At 38.1% G+C, this 16590-nt stretch overlaps 2 protein-coding genes across 4 annotated transcripts; one reads left to right on the top strand and one right to left on the bottom strand.

Annotated features, from left to right (window-relative positions):
• The first annotated feature begins 4031 nt into the window (after nucleotides 1-4031).
• On the top strand, nucleotides 4032-4742 carry LOC135649053 (B-box zinc finger protein 32-like). Its single transcript, XM_065167150.1, has one exon. The coding sequence runs from the start codon at nucleotides 4032-4034 to the stop codon at nucleotides 4740-4742; it is 711 nt and encodes a 236-aa protein (XP_065023222.1).
• A 2105-nt stretch (nucleotides 4743-6847) lies between these two features.
• LOC135586442 (glycosyltransferase BC10-like) lies at nucleotides 6848-16161 on the bottom strand. 3 transcript variants are annotated; one of them, XM_065169333.1, is made up of 11 exons: nucleotides 16029-16161; nucleotides 14604-15113; nucleotides 14003-14101; nucleotides 13063-13163; nucleotides 12917-12988; nucleotides 12740-12830; nucleotides 10720-10800; nucleotides 9801-9860; nucleotides 9577-9699; nucleotides 9454-9492; nucleotides 6848-7323 (listed from the first exon to the last, which is right to left on the bottom strand). In XM_065169333.1, exons 2-11 carry the CDS (start codon nucleotides 14973-14975, stop codon nucleotides 7195-7197), a joined length of 1167 nt encoding a protein of 388 aa, XP_065025405.1. In that variant the 5' UTR covers nucleotides 14976-15113; nucleotides 16029-16161; the 3' UTR covers nucleotides 6848-7194. The 3 variants fall into 3 exon arrangements, with proteins under 3 accessions (XP_065025405.1, XP_065025403.1, XP_065025404.1); XM_065169331.1 differs by lacking the exon at nucleotides 6848-7323 and adding an exon at nucleotides 7699-8343; XM_065169332.1 differs by lacking the exon at nucleotides 6848-7323 and adding an exon at nucleotides 7699-8343 and having other exon boundaries at nucleotides 14604-15047; nucleotides 16029-16114.
• Between the last annotated feature and the right edge of the window lie 429 nt (nucleotides 16162-16590).

Below are 16590 nucleotides of genomic sequence, written 5' to 3'. Positions count from 1 at the left end.
CCTTTGATAACTGAACGAGAAATATCCTACAAATTTGAGTCAATAATAAAAAAAAAATATCATGAAAATATCACAAGGGCATTCCACCAAGCTAAACTACGGTTATTAATGTATCTACTAATGATCCATTGATGTGAGAAGTCTCTTGCATCATTTCATCATTGATCAAAATATTTGGAAGATCATCCATATGCCTGTTCTATTAAAACCTACTAAAAGTTCTGTATTTTGCCTGAAAATGAAAGTAAATGGGCAGTATAATTGAACACATATACTATTTAAATGATGGATATGGGAGGAGGCTGCAGATCCAATGGTTCTGCATTCCAAGTGCTTGCATGGACTTTCAACCCAAACCGTCCCCTTGGCCTGAGTTGTAAAAGAAAAGGGCAGCATGGTATCATCCTTTGTCCGCAACATAGTGAAATTAAATGTTGGAGTAATTGCACTTATCCAGGATTCAATTTGGAAGAACAATCGATAGGCAGCATGGTATTCAATTTTGGTTTCAGCAAAGAAAACTTTGAAGCCTATATATGCTCAAATTTTATGGAAAGCACGTACGAATCACATTGCATATCTGGAGAAGGTTTCTATTTGGTTAACACTTGAAAAAGAGATTCCATTACTTTTTTATCCAATAACGATAAGATATCATGCAGGCAGGCATACCAGCTTTTCTAGACTAGCTTAAGGAGATGGAGATTTTGTACTATACATGTCTAAGTCAAATTTCTGAACTATGTTGTGATTGATACCTGACCTGACTTCTGGTTATGTCTTTTAACTGTACTTTGTGATCATAATGTGTATCTGTGATGCACATGAGAGTACATGAATGAATGACATTGTTTTCTGTGTTCTTTAGTCAACTTTAATTCCTCTCTTGTAAAGTGAATATGGATTGAGTCGAGAGTTCTACAATGAAGAACTTATTTATGGCTATCAACTTTCGAAGATGGTAGAACTGTTAAGTTGTATTTGTTTTAACCCTCTTATCTTTTGAAGAGAATATATAAGGAGTCAAAGTTGTACGTACATTAAAGAACCTAATCATAGTTATCAGCTTTGGGAGGTGAGGAAACTGGAAGTTTATAATCTCTGTATCTTATTAGATTTTGTAATTCAGATTTATGAATTATAATCTCTTCTCTGTGCCTTATTAGATTTTGTAATTGTAAGCTTGAATAGGTTGGTTTATGACCTTTAAAGATGTCATCAAAAGTGCATTCCAACTCCAGTAAATAGAGATATAGAAGTTTCTTCATAAACTATGGCACCAATTTGGTTTCATTTAGACGAGGCAATTGATCACCAGCAATGATTTATTGTTAAGATACTGACAGATGATATGCCTTTGTAAGTGTTTCATACTTTAAAGTTAAATACTTTTTACAGTTATGATAGTTGTGTTGCTGCCTTCTGGTTGGCACATTTTTATCATGATATTCTGACTGCCACCGTTTTCTCAATTAACAATAGCCAATACTATCCTGTCCATCTGAATAATGAACTGATGCTGAACCATTTCTGCAAATTGGGTGCAGCAACTATTCTGGAGATCTTGTCATAATCTGTGTAATCATTTAACTGTACCCAAGCAAACAACAACCTGATTGACAGCTCCTATTCATGGTCCCTTTTGACAATGGTTAGCATAAATTTAAAAACTATATGTTGAAGATTCCATTTGCATTCACTTAGCATAGCTTAGCTGCTGATTAGTTTTTCCAGTGTCATGTATGTGTTATCTACATTTTGCAGGCAACCAATGAGATTGCTGTTAGGGTTGTCCCCTCGGGAGAGCCTGTTGTTGGAGCATCAGCAGCTCACAGGAAGGACGGACTTGCTGTGAAAGCTCAAGTGGATAAGAAGATGATGGATGCGAGGAAGAAGAGCTTGAAGAGACTATAGATTTATTGGATCAGGATACTGGAAAGGCAACTATTTAAGTCATCAACAAGGCGTATTAGGAAGGGGAATAATCTTGATGATAGCATCCAAAATGGGAGAGAGAAGGAAACTGGAGAAATTGTACATTGTATTCTGCAACCATCTCTAATCTGATTGGGGAGAACTTGGTCTTGCTTGGGTCTTAAAGTCTCTGTTTTATGCATGTGATGTTTTGTTCTTCTTGAGCAACTGCATCGTGTTAGAATCTGTCCTTTAACTAATGCTCTGCTTCTCCATGTCCTAATTCCGAGACCATCTGCTTATCTTCACATCTAAAGCATTCATCAATCGCAACCAGGGTGTGTTAATGGAACAACTCAACCCAATATTTTTCATGTCCTTATATTTACATGGTGTTCTGTTTCTGAAACAGATTGAGAGCCTACCTATCCAGACTGATTGGGGAGGCATTCGACATGAGACATCACGAAAGCAAATACAGTATGGAACAATGACACGGTCCAAATGTAAGCGGGGAGAGGAAGCATGAGGAATGTGAGGCCAAACTTGATGGTAGTACTGCTTTGCATACCAATAGGCATGAGTGCAGCGGTCAGGGAATCACAGAGCAATACATTGAACCTGAGTTGTAAATCATCCATGGACCATTCTTTTTGTTTCTCCTTTTGCTTGCTTGGGAGTTGATAAGAGGAAGTGGAGCCAGCAACCACACGCTGTCACGCGACATTAGAGTACTCATAGTTGAGTAAATTGCGTAGTTGGTTGAGCAAATTGCGTAGCAGCTCTGCTGTCGCTGTAGCTGCTGCAAGCATACCGCTTTTATTTGGTCTAACGTCACCGCGAGGAATGGTTCTGTAATCCTTGTGTTCATCGATTGTACACATGGATGCATCTCTCTCTCTCTCTCTCTCTCTCTCTCTCTCTCTCTGAAACCATCGTCAGAGTATGAACAGAGTCGTATTAGTAGTGGCAGCAGTAATGGCATCCAGCGAAGGATCTTAATCGGATCTAAGCTGGGATTTATGTCGTGGAAGAGGACAGGGGCACACGTGGAGCGCTCCAGGATCACTTCTTCACGCGAGCCGCTACCTCTGGCAGACGTGGTACGAGGGTGTGGCGCCTACGCATCTCCGTCGCCCCCATCTCGCCGTGACGTCATCGCGGGAACTAGTGGCTGCGGTGCGGCGTTCCTCAGCGTCTCAAATGTCTATTTTGCCCTCCAATTTCGTCGTGCAAATCAATAATTGAAGACGTTACGAGGGCGATCACGCCAACTGAAACGAAAGAAGCCGCGCGTACCTGCCACGCTAATGGGGCACGGGGGGAACCTTCTTCTACCGGAAGATATCTGAAGCCAATAAATTGCTGTCGTGGACAATACTTCACCGGGAGCGGCTGGGGGTCATTGGGTTGTATATTGATCACCGCTAAAAAGCACTTCGCTCACTCCATCTTGACGGACGCGATCGCTTATCTGCCACACGTCGTCAGGCTCCATGGGGATCCCACGTGAAGCCCGCAACCGCAGGGGAGTACGTGGAAAATTGGATATTTCTTTTACATTGTTATAGTCCAATGAAGGTATTTTGTTCAATGTAAAAAAAAAAAAAAACTGTCAACGCAAACAAGAGACTGATTTTACTCAAACTAATTAAGGAATTAGTGGAATATGAGAAAGATTATAAAAAAAAAGTCCACTATATATGGTAAAGTAAATGCATAGTTCGAGGGAAACGAGGTAATGTGGATAGGAATGGCTCGACGACCATCATGTGACCAAAAAACCTCCGTCCTTTTTCTTGGCCCCTCTCTCTCTCTCGCCATATATATATATATATATATATATATATATATATATATGTGTGTATATATATATATATGTGTGTATATATATATATATATGTGTATATATATATATATACACATATATATATATACATATATATATATACATATACATATATATATATACATATACATATATATATATACATATATATATATATATATATATATAGGCCATCTCTTCGGCGGAGATAGCTCGACCACCGCAACGAACGCCGCTTTCCCCTGCAAAAAGATCACGCCGTTCATCGACGCCAACAGGAGACTTGGAGATGAAGCAGCGCCCGGCCTGCGAGCTCTGCGACGGCGAGGCGGCGGTCTTCTGCGGGCCGGACGCGGCCTTCCTCTGCTGGGCCTGTGACGCGTCCGTCCACGGCGCCAACTTCCTCGTGGCACGCCACGTCCGCCGGGTCGCCTGCAACGCGTGCCGCTCTCTCGACACCGCCCGTCACGTCTCCGGCGCCACCCCGCAGCGGGTCAGCCCACTCTGCGCTTCCTGCGATCCCGATCCCTCCCCCTCCCACTCCGCTATCTCCTCGTCCTCAAGTTCTTGCCTCTCCACCTCCGAGTCCAGGGCGGCACATCGGGCGGCGAAGCCCGCCCCTCCGCGTCGGGCTGCCGCGAAATGGCAGGGCAGGGACGCGGACAAGAGGGCGGCGGGGGTCCTTCTCTGCTGGAGCAGGAGGATGGGGCTGCGCAGTCGACGGGCGTGCATGGAAGTGGCGGCGCGCGTGGTTTGCGCGTGCGAGGAGGCGACCGCGGCCCTGCCACTACGGGTGGCACTCGCGGCCGCTCTTTGGTTCGCCACCAAACTCTGCAAGGACGAGACGTCGCCGGCGGAGAGGGGCGCAGATGCGACGCTACGGCGGCTGGAAGCGTGCTCCGGTGTACCCGCGAGGCTCATCCTCGCCGCCGAGTCACGGATCGCCCGGTTCGCCGAGCGGGTCCGAGTGGCCGAGGAGGGGTGGGCCGAGTGCTCGTAGCGGAATCATACTTCCTTTTTATTTTGCATCTTTACATCCCAACCTTTTTTTTTATAAAAAATAAAATTAAAGCTGAGAAAACATACTGTTCCTGCAGGAAATTGTGGTGATTACTCACTTTAAATATTTGTTATTAAGTTTTAAATAAGAAAATTTTGTAATTTATTTGACTTGAAATTAAGTCCTCACGTAATGCAAATGATTATAGATTATAATCCTATCGACTAAGCAGAAATCGACAAGTCATCGACAACAAAAGTTTGGTGACTTATTCCTTCTGATATATTGACTGTAAGTCACAAGAGAATTAAATCTGACCAAATCAGAAGAATGCAATTGTAATGCTGCCTAAAGATTCTACATTTGCTTGTTCATGAGAAGCCTTGAATGGAAGATAGTACAGTTGCTTGTTCAAGTGCAGCATTCCAAGATGACTTCAACTTGAGTTTGAGCTTCTCAGTGAATTGTCTGCACTCGTTTGAAGATTTTTATGCTTGGCTTTAAGCTAATAACGCAATGACCATGAAACCTATTTCATTATAAATGTATTACAACAAGTAAATTTAATTTTGATTTAGGATACTCTTCAACAGGTGAAAGCAAAACTTCTTACCAACCTGGATGATGGAGGGACATGAGATCTAAAGCAATAAGTCCATTGGAATCTGTTCCATTGACTCTCAGTTCTCATGTCTTTGTCTTCTTAGATTTGACCCATGCATGTGAAGCAAGAGACTACACGATCTACCAAAGTAAACCATTGAATTCAAAGCCGGTACATCTGAATCTAACAAGATCTTTCAAAAAGAAACAAGGCAATAATTCTAAGTTTGTCCCTTTTTCTGCTATTGTAGAATATGAACTATCTGACATAGAAACAATGAGAAGAATATGAACAGCTGATGCATATGTGCAAAATATGAACTATCTGACATAGAAACAATGAGAAGAATAAAATTGTCACTCCAATTGCTACAGCATGCTGACACTCCTTTAGCTCCAATGAATTGGCGACAAGTCTGTAGAGAGCTCAACCAGATGGCTGAATTGTGGAGTTTGCATTATAATTATGATGCTAGGATCTTTACTTGGTTGACAGACAGGAATGCATATTTCCGTATCCTGCAACAAAGACCGAACCAGTGAGCTTCTTCCCTGATGACTCTGGTTTGACAAAATTTAGACAGTCCAGCTTGAGGAAGTATATCTTAAATCCTTATTTCTCCGATTTCCTTCTCAAGGGATTGCTCTGTCCTTTAAACTTGTCTCCTCGTTACCATCCAGTCCGTGATAAACTGCCTGAGATGAACTTTGGTCTGATATCATAGGCCTGTATAAAAGAATGCAATTTGGATCACTGCTTTGACCATGGTGCTTCTGAATCTGAGAGAATAGCAGATAACTTCAAAACTGCACTGGGTTAACCACATGGTACCAAGTGCAAAGATGTGGAACACCTTTTTGACATGGATGTTCCGGATGCTACAATAGAACCTGATCTTCACCCAAAAGCTGACCATTTATTGCATGAAATTATCAAAATTATAAAGCAAGACACCATTGACTAACCGTAATGGTCTTCCATGGAGTGAAGAGAAGATCCAAAGCCTGCAACTATGGATTTCCTGGCTGCCAACAGAAATAAAAATAAATCAAACTTGTAAAAGATGAACTCTGAGTGGTTAACGCAATGACAAATGAAAGAAAGCACAAAAAATAATATACCAAGCATGGTTATCCTCTTCATCTGAAAGAGCAAAGGAATGTAACGAAAAGTGCAGTTATCCTCTTCATCTGAAAGAGGAGGGTGTGGCATTGCCTCCACGGAAGAAGATGGGAATCAAGCTTCCTGCTTCAGCTGCCTCTTTTACAACAAGAAGTTTGGTAAAAAAAGACAATAGCAATTTATTGCTGTCCACTCGGGTTCGGGTTTTCTGTAACTTATTTATCATTTATATTTATTAAGCAAGCCTAAGAAAGGAATCACTTTAGGAGATAATAATACAGAGCAAGCGAAATAGATTTAATAAAACAAAATTTTAAATTAGAAGCATGTTTAACAATATGGAGAATATATGATGGAAGAGGTCCAAAACTACTACAGGGAAAAAAAGGACAAAAGATTACTTCATAATAGTTGAATAGATTAACAAAATTTGCTGCCCAACATCAAAATCACCATGAAAAAAGAAAAAGAAGATGACCAAAGAGAAGTGAACTACAGGGCACAGTGTACCATACAATAGCAGCTACCTCGACCCTACTCAAGAGACTCAGAAATTGTGTCTTCCCATTGCTCCCAACAATCTCCACCTTTTCAAGGCTCGGATCAATATTGAAAGAGCTTGTAGTTTCACAATTTGAAAAGATTCTTGCAAATAAATTACTTATCATGAGCAGAGGAAGGTCTAATGCAGACACTACACCAAAGAATTGTAATTGTGTAGACAACTCAAACAATTGCATAATTAGAGAATAACTGCATCAAATTGTCAAGGCCTTCGGGCAAAAATTTCCTGGCAAACAAATAACATGGTCTCTTTGATCCGTTCCACACACAAGGTGTCAGCATCTCCACTTTCTGCAACAGTCATGAAACCATTACTAATATCGACTTCAATGTTTCAAGGCAAAACATGGACAGCATACTGAAAATATGTATTTCACGCTAACAATTAATAACTAGTTCTATTGAAATTTGTACTGGACATATGTATATATATTAGACAAATCAGTTTATCACACAAATAGCATGAACTTTTTTAGGTATGTGAAAGAAGAAAATCTTTGCTGGTCCATTAGAAATCATATGCATAAAAAAAGATCACCTGAAAATGTAAATGACTCCAACTAACTTAAGAGGTAGTTGCAGTTGTTCAATGTATTGAAAAGAGATTATGCTTATTGCTTAGCAAATTTCAGGTGCCTCGTATATTCATTGTACTCCCTGATCGACTGGAACAAAGAAGGTAGCTTTATTGATATAGCAAGTTGCTAGTCTGCTGCAACTCAGATAATCTAGCACTCAGCCACACATCAAAACTATGAATTAAAATTTCAAATGTCCCAGTTGGTATGGACCAACATTTACTAGTCTAATGGTCGACTAGTATATAAGACCGAGCAATTTTGTGTGGTCTGTTTGAAAAGAATGCTTACTACCTGATAAGCTTTTTGTTCTAGCTGCCTCTTCTTTTTTTTTCTTTTATCTTCTTTTCTCTCTTCTTTCAACAGATTCACTCTCTTCTTTTTTTTCCTCCCTGTTTGTGTTGGCATAGCCTCCTCCTCCTACGAATGCATCACCACAGCCTCCTCTTCATACGCATTGCCGCCTCCTGTTACCAATACATGTCGCCACCTTCTCTCATCTGCATTGCCACATCCTCCCCCTACCAGTATGTGCCGCTGCCACCTTCTTGTACCAGTTTGCAATGCTGTTTTCTCCTCCTTTGCTTTTGCCTCCTCTCCTTTGTCTTTTTCTCTCCAGTCCAAATGGTACCAACTGGTATTGACCCATACTGACATTTAATATGCTGACCGATCTCATACAATACCTGTTCGATAGTTGACCAGTATAGGTACTGGACCAAGATTTTATTCCCTAAGCAAAATCAAGTGGGAGAAAAATTTGAATGCATCCATTGTAGGTATATGTTTTAACTTTTAAGTACAATTCTTCTGAGCTTTCTAACTCGATTTGCATGAAATAATATAAAAATAGTTACATTCACCAATTATGACAGAGGTTACTGAGAAGCTACATCTTTTCCATCATGTAATAAGATGGATGTTAGTCAAGTTCTCAATTCTTGACCTGACACATAACCCAACACAAACTATTAGCAAGTTTCAATTAGGCCTAGAATTCTGAGTTGTATACAGGTTTAAAGGATTAACCCAATTAGTAAGTGCACTGAGTTTGTACTTCAGAGACTTGACATGATTGATTGAACTTGACCCAATTAATAAAAAGGTTTAATGTGTTAAACATGCCATTTTTAGATAGTCAAGTTAATTATATCATTTTTATATACAATGAACATATCAAATAATGTCATATGCGTCGATTATATTATACATGTCGAGTTTCGGCAGGCCAAATCTTGTTGAGATGGGGTTCACTGTGCAGTCAATATGATTCTAACTATTTTCTTAATTAAATGGGTTAAGTTGGTTTGGTTGAGTTACACATGTATTGGGTGGGTTGGTTTGTATTTAACTTTTTGACATTCTAACTGTCCTCTTAATTTAACACGTTAAGTTGGTTGGGTTGAGTTACACATGTATTAGGTGGGTTGGGTTCGTATTTAACTTTTGACATGATTATTACATGGGTTTGGGATTGTGAGTTTTGTTATAGCGTATGCAGATCAACCCAACATGACCTATTGACACAGCCCTAGGTTAGTACACACATGCATCTGACTGACATGACTTATTACAATGTCCTACGTGTTTGCCAACATCTTGTCCCTGATACTAAGGCAGAGTTCCAAGTTACATTTGTATCACACTAACCTGCAAACATAAATTTATAGTCACCTCTGGTAATTAAATTCTAAAACTTTGTTGTCAAAATGAAAAGACTGAGCTAAATTTCCCTACCCCATGTGTACATATTTTTCAGATCAAAATGACAGTTGGAGGGAGTAATGACAAGAGAACTATGAAATAAAAGGAACATGCATGTAAAAAGATTTTAGTGTATGACCTTCTCATCACTTGTGATGTGGTAACTCTCGTCAATAGACTGCCAAGAACAGTATCAACAAAAGCAGATTTAGAAGCTTCATTACGAGTTTAAACATGTTACTTCAGAAAAGAGGAGGCATACAGTTATATTCTTCAGGAGTTCGTATGTCACTTCCTCAGCTCGGTATGATTTTGGATGCCATTTTCCTTCAGACCAATCCACATGTGTCACCGACCAGTTTGCAATGCCATTAGGGTCAATCATCTGAGGGTCACAGATATATTAGTCTTTGGAAACCAGCAACTAAATTACCAGATATCATGTAACTTATCAGGCTAATAATACAAACGGTATCATTTGCTCACAGTGAATAGAGTCGGCAGATAGTGTTCATCAGCATAACAATTACGTCCATCAAAACCTGGCTGTCATGGTCAAAAACTCAAAATATAAGTGTAAGCACATTTTTCACAGAATGAATCTCTGCTTCATTTTTTCAAACTCAACTTCTGCAGATATTGAGAATGATATATGTGAAGAACATAGTTCTGAAAGCAATGATTAATGGACCCCAAAACAAGGTTGTCATGAATCTGATATTGCAAAATCCCAAAAGAAAAACAATTAGAAAAATATGTATAACATAATGAGTACCAGGGGCCTGCAATTACAGAAGTGTACAACTACTGACTTAATATTTTGCATATACATGTATAAATGATAAATCACTCATGACCAAATCCCATGTCAAGCCCAGATAGGTGAAAAGTCAAAAAACCATCTGATATGTGCATGATAGAGCAAACAAACTTTCCCATGTTGATGAGAAAAATAAAAATATAAACTGGTGATGCATTCTTAAAAGAGGTTTTGTGTAGCAAGCTATGTACATTCTATTAATTATAAATAGAGAAAGGAAAGATCAGAGTAAATTGAGCCACTTGAAACTATAAAGACAGATATATTTTAGTGATCCTGTATGTGATATTGGAGAGAGAGGTCTCCAACTTTTTCTTGATTGAGTTGTAGTGGAAGATCTTTTCTAACATTGGAGTGTTAGATCTTAAAGAAAATGGAGGAATAAAAGAGTTTCCCAAGATTCATTACAACCAAAATCAAAACGCTACGAGTGACTTGATAGAGACCACTTCTTTGATTGAAGAACACAAATCAAACTGCTATATATAATCTTTTAGTTAAACTATTGCTGCTTCATCAGCAATCCGACAACTACAAGGGATAAATGAAAAACAAACAGAACAAGAGATGTAGGCATTTGTTAACCTTGCAATAAAGCTTGAACTTTGTGAAATAAAGGCTGTCTGCCATAACTATTAATGCATGCTGGCGCTTCATTGAGAACCACTGTAATATGCATAAGATTCAATGTCATAAGAAAGCAGATATATCTTTTTTCTATACAGAAAAAGCATAAAATGTTATATCATTAAAAGAGTTCTCGTGCAATTTAAAAGATAAAAAAATGTGCAACTATTTGTTTTAAAAAAGAGATCTTCATATAACACAACAATGACAAAAGGTTGGTTATGTTATTGAATATCCACAAGAACAAAAAGTCAAAGACTGAAAGGAATGCATGAAACTGGTAATAATTGCCCTTAAAATCCACATACCCTAATCATATGAGATTTAATAGGCAACTACATATTTTTGCCAGATAGAAACCTATTAGTTCTGCCTGAATATGGACTTGATGATACTTCAGATTTGAAGGCCTATGAACAGAATAAAAACGACAAAGAGGTTGGTTTCTCCTGTAATGTCATATTGGTTTTATAAAATGTAGCAAAAAGGCTATCAGAACCCAGGAAGACCAGCTGATCCAATTAGTGTGTTTCCAGAATGGACCATTCGGGTTATATGACCACCCAAACGATCCATTTGAACCAGTCAGTTTCTCTACAAATGTGGTATTGGGTTGATTCCAGTAATCCAGCTGGTTATCAAACTGTCACCATGACACTTGTTTTCTAAAATGTTGCTTTAAATTTTAGATTTTGATTTAAAAATAATAAACTGCAAAAGAAAAAGAAAAAGGTTCATCTATGATGACCTAAGAAAAATAAACAGAGGACCAAGGAATGAACAAGAAGAGTTTGCACTACCTGTTATCATGTCCAAAAGATATCAGGTCTCAGAGTCTCCAGCATCTAGTTCTCATATGTCTTCCGACATCAACCACCTTATTTTTTTGACCCACCAGAATTAAACAACCTTCACTTCTATAACATGCCCTTGTTCAATGAACAGCCTCCATCACCCTCTTAACCATGCCCACCATGAGCAGCTAACATACTTCATTGAACAAAGAGGCTTTCAAATATCATGTGTTAAAGATCTTTCTACTAGGTTTCCCATGCAAAAAAAAGGAAAACATTCTTTCTATTTGGTTGTCTGCTGCAGAGGGAGACTTTGACATACCTAGTCTACCACATCCCCAGGCTAACTCCAGAAGACTATGCTCTCTTTCCTTTTATATTATTAGCTAAAATTGCTTCAGCTTTTGCTATCTAGTACCCCCAAACTGGCACTAAAATTCACCTCAAAGCCATAACTTATCCTATTAATTACTAGCTCCATAGCCATCAAAGTTCTGTTGGCTGTTAATAAATTCAAAATACATACCCTGACCATATAGCATATTGACCAACATAACCTCAGAATCATTATTAGACATATATTACTTCATATTAATCAAAATATACTTATTAACATATTATTAGCTTCTATAAGTTTGCATACAAGATGATAGAAGTGCAAAATGAGGTGGACTTTCTTACTGGAAATCAAGGATGTCAGTTTCAAAGGTATGCACATCCAAAGGGATCTACTGACAAGATTTGTTAAGTATAAGTCCCTTCCAATTCATGCAAGCCTTGTGCCTAAAAGAGGAGAAGCCAGCACACACTTGCCACAACAAGTAGCCTCTCATTGGCACCACAGAAGTGTGGTATTTTCTGACATTAAAATTCAGAACAAAGTACTCATACTTTTGGTATGAAGCTAATCCAGTTAAGATCAGATAATTTATACAACAACATAACATATAATTACTAGGATGACTCCAGGTGTGAAGTGAATAGTATTGGGCTAGAGTAGTTTGACACATATAAATTCTTTGCTTTTTAAGGTTGTCATCTTTTGCTGCTCTTCAGAAGAGTTTGCAAAATTGTCCACTTTCTCCACATTAGTTTGATGTAAATCAATCTATCCTTTCTTGCACCTTACCGCTTCTTCAGTTTTGTAAATAAAATCTTTATTAAAAATTAAGAAATAAGTTTACCTGTGAACCCTTCCTAAAGTCCTTTTCTTCAATCTCTGGCAACATATGCTCAGTATACCTGGCATTACCATGTGGGCCAGGATCCCAAAATCTGTAATAGTCGAACAATTTAACAAAATTTGATGATAAGACGAAAATAATGGTGACGTCTTTGGCAAATGTAGATAGAGGCCTTACGTGTCAATATAGCTGACATTTGTTCCCATCAGATAGCTATACACATAATCAAAGTTATGTAGAGGAACACAACTATAAGAAAAGACAGTTCTGTCAGAAGAAAAGCACAACCAAAAATAAATTCAAGATTCACATGATGTAATCACCTGTCAGAAAGCAGGACAAAATGTTGATTATCAGGGTCTTGGAGTGCATTTGCCAGTAATCTCTTTTCTGCCTCAACCATAGATATCTTACCCCACACAACCTGAATTTAAAATGCTTGTTCAAATACTAGTTCTTGATAAGCATTAACTCAAGCTAACAAAATGACCACAAAATTTCAACACATTAACACAAAAGAATGATCTAAAACTAAATTATATCTAAAATTGGTACATTTTCTTGTTTATAGATTTCAACAACTAATAGATCACGTCCATCTGTTCAAGTTGATTCATAGGATTATCTCTCAAGTTCCAAATTTTATATCAAAGATTATCAGTCTTAGTTGTTACTGCTCCTATTTGTTAATTAGAAGATAACTCTGTAGGTCCACAGAATCAGTCAGCAAGACCAGATCCAGGTCCTTCACATTGCCTTGTGATAATAGAATCACACAAGTTTGTCACAGAATGTAGCGGAGTTATCAGCAACACAACAGATGTAACGAGCACCTTCTCCATATTTGACAGGTGCAGTAGATTCTTGTTTTCAGGAAACTAGAGATGAAAATTAACATATGGCATTATATTGTGACATGGTAGTCAAAAGATATTCCATTACTTACGTAGTCGTAACAATTGATGCATAATTTCATACATCCTTCTGAGTTCCTAGCATGACATATATGCCATGTTTATGAACTTCATACATTACAGCATCAAGATTTAGCACTCCAGTCATTATGATGACCATTTTGCTGTCAGGAAAGTACTGCATCTGATGACCTGAGATCTACTTAGCATACAAACATGCAACACATCCCATATGATTGTATTTTTTTTCTCTCTCTATGTCCTGTTTGATATCATTTTGTAATGCGAGGAATGGGATTAACAAAAACATTCAACAAGTTGGTCTACAAGAAGAGATTATTGCGAGTACCTTAGCACTCCTTATGTCCCGGTCAACAAATAATGGACTCACGTGCACTGGCTTCTCTCGTGATGCATGTATATAGATGGAAAATCTCCCTTCATGGCCCTGCAGTATTTAACCAGTATCAGATTGTGAACTGCTTCCTATAGTAGCAGTTCGCGGATCACATTTATTTTCATGTCAACTAGGTCTGAATAGAAATATGAAGCATGGGTTTTGACCAATTGTATATGGCCAGGATACCAGTTTGAATCATACAAGAATTATATAGAGCAAATAGCTGGTGTTATACAAAAGAATGTCCCAAGCAGACACGACAATTGATCACATATATTCGGAAATCATCTCTTATTGTTTTGTGATGCTTCTACTAGATAAATTTCACATATGCAATCTCATTTTAGGGCAAAGTGGAACGTATACCTGCCAACAACTCTAATTTCATATATACATCACCAAAGTTGGAAATATCACACATGTACTCCATAATGGATAACAAAGATAAAGTATTCATTCTATTCCTTGCAAAAAGAAATAATTGAACCACTTCAACACATGAAAAGGAGAGGCACAAACTATATAGAAAAACTATGGGCTACAACTTTACCAGAAAAAATGTCTCCCAGAGTTTTTCGAAGGGCAATGATCCTGGAGTCAAGAACATGAAAGCAATTTTGGGATGCTTTGGCCAAACTAGTGGCATGGAAAGAATGTTTTTGATGACAACACGAGAGGCAAACTCATCATCAGTAAGTTCCCGTGCTATAGGAGGCAACCAGTACTTAATAGGGCTGCAAACACTTGAAGAAAAAAAGTAGCAAGCCGGATACTGCCCAGGTGGATATATGTATGCCCCAATCAAGCAGACAGATACCAAACATAGCAGGATAATTATCCATCGAGGCGGCCTTGCAATGGGCCTGTTGCGTTGTGGTGGCACAATATATGTGTTCCCATTGCCCAGATGTGGTACTTTCATCTTCTTCTTCTCATTAGAACAGTCTAACCATGACTATTACTTCATCATCAGACTCAACCATAAGATTTGCACCTGGAAGCATCAACCACGAGCCAAGTTGCAGAGAAGCTTGTAGGAGTTATCTACTGGATTACCCAACTGCAAAGTAAATGCATTCCATGTCATATAACCAAAATAGTTACCTTTCCATGGAGGAAGTGAACCCAAATTACAGTTGGCCTCCATAAATCTCAAAAATATTACAAAATAAATTGTGAATATTGTTTAAAAAATAAAATAATCACAACTATAAATCAATATATAACCAACCTGCCTCACAATTTTATTTTCTTTTAATCTACTATGTGGCAGTCAAAAAGGCCGTCCCCTAAAGATGAAGGTAGCATTCCCATTGCTTATAAATTACAATGCCCCATCTACAAATTGGTACAACTAACCTCAAGCTGTAGGTAATAAAACTCCATTTTGTATTTCATTGACCCTAAAGTAAAAATAACAATAATAAGATATAAGAATAAAAGAAGGGACATATGAACGAATATTATTCTGTCTCTCCGTTCTTCCCACGATTCGTCCGGGCTCGCGAGCTCTCCAGATCGCATATTCTTTTTTCCTCCTCCTGTAACGTACGATCTTAAGAGCCCGCAAAATTCCATAAAATGTCAACCCCTAACCAATCCGACAGACGATCCTATAAGCTTCGGTGGATAGATCTGCTAGTGAGTTTCCCAGCTGCCGTACCTCAACCTCAAATCGCATTCCGAACAAGTAATGCCTCGTAGATCAAATACAAAGTTCTCAAAACGGATTCGACCAACGCCGAGCGTGCCACAGAAGAGACGGGACTCTTCCTTCTTCCCAACCCTTGAGCACCAAATTCCAACCCTCGTAGCACCACAATGCCGGAATCAAGGAAGTCAAAACGGTAACAAATCAAAACCGGAACGCTATCCAGATCGGGAAGACGAACCAAGCCCGGGGGAATCCAGCTTCAAACCAATCAAAGGCCGAAAAGAAATCCAAAAAATAAACGTGCAAGGGACCAGCAATTACCTTGGAAGACCGTGAAGAGATCTCCGGAGGACGAGATCCACGATGGAGACGGAGGAATAAGAGGTCTGTCGAGGGGAAGAGAGAGGGAGAGAGATGAGCTCATTTATTTATTACAATAACCATCCATCATGAACTTTTTTTTTTTTTCTTATTTTTAACAAAATTATGGGCAATTTCTCAAGAAAATATTTATGCTTTAATTTTTTTTCAAAACTACCCTTCTTTTGCTTTTTCCCAATAATACTTCTAATTTATAAAATATCTAAAATACTCCTCAAATTTTCTTACCAAATTTGTTCGTCCATTTTTTTACTAGTTTTTAATTATTATCATATTTTTATTTGACTTCATTTATAGTATTTTTTAATAATATTTATGATACTTTATTGATATACTAAAAATATTATAACTTATTAAAAAATATTATAAATGATATCATATCATATCTGTTTGATTATTATTATTCGTAACCATTATAATGTTATCTTTTTAAATTTATAATTAGTTTGATTAAGGTTAAAAGTTTACTTAAATTATTTATAGTATTTTCAAGTAGATCTTA

This window comes from Musa acuminata, chromosome BXJ3-9 (assembly GCF_036884655.1).
Source record: "Musa acuminata AAA Group cultivar baxijiao chromosome BXJ3-9, Cavendish_Baxijiao_AAA, whole genome shotgun sequence".
NCBI lineage: Eukaryota > Viridiplantae > Streptophyta > Magnoliopsida > Zingiberales > Musaceae > Musa > Musa acuminata.
Note: the sequence above shows the minus strand (reverse complement) of the source record. Positions and strands in the feature narration are given on the sequence as shown.

Bases quoted from the DNA above. Each gene is read 5' to 3' on its own strand.
- LOC135586442 (XM_065169331.1), bottom strand. From the start codon at position 14,975: ATGAAAGTACCACATCTGGGCAATGGGAACACATATATTGTGCCACCA. The intron at 12,989-13,062 runs GTGATTACATCA...CTTTTCTTATAG, and splicing joins TTTGTCCTGCTTTCTGACAG to TTGTGTTCCTCTACATAACT. The intron at 12,831-12,916 runs GTAAGGCCTCTA...CGACTATTACAG, and splicing joins AATGTCAGCTATATTGACAC to ATTTTGGGATCCTGGCCCAC.
- LOC135649053 (XM_065167150.1), top strand. From the start codon at position 4,032: ATGAAGCAGCGCCCGGCCTGCGAGCTCTGCGACGGCGAGGCGGCGGTC.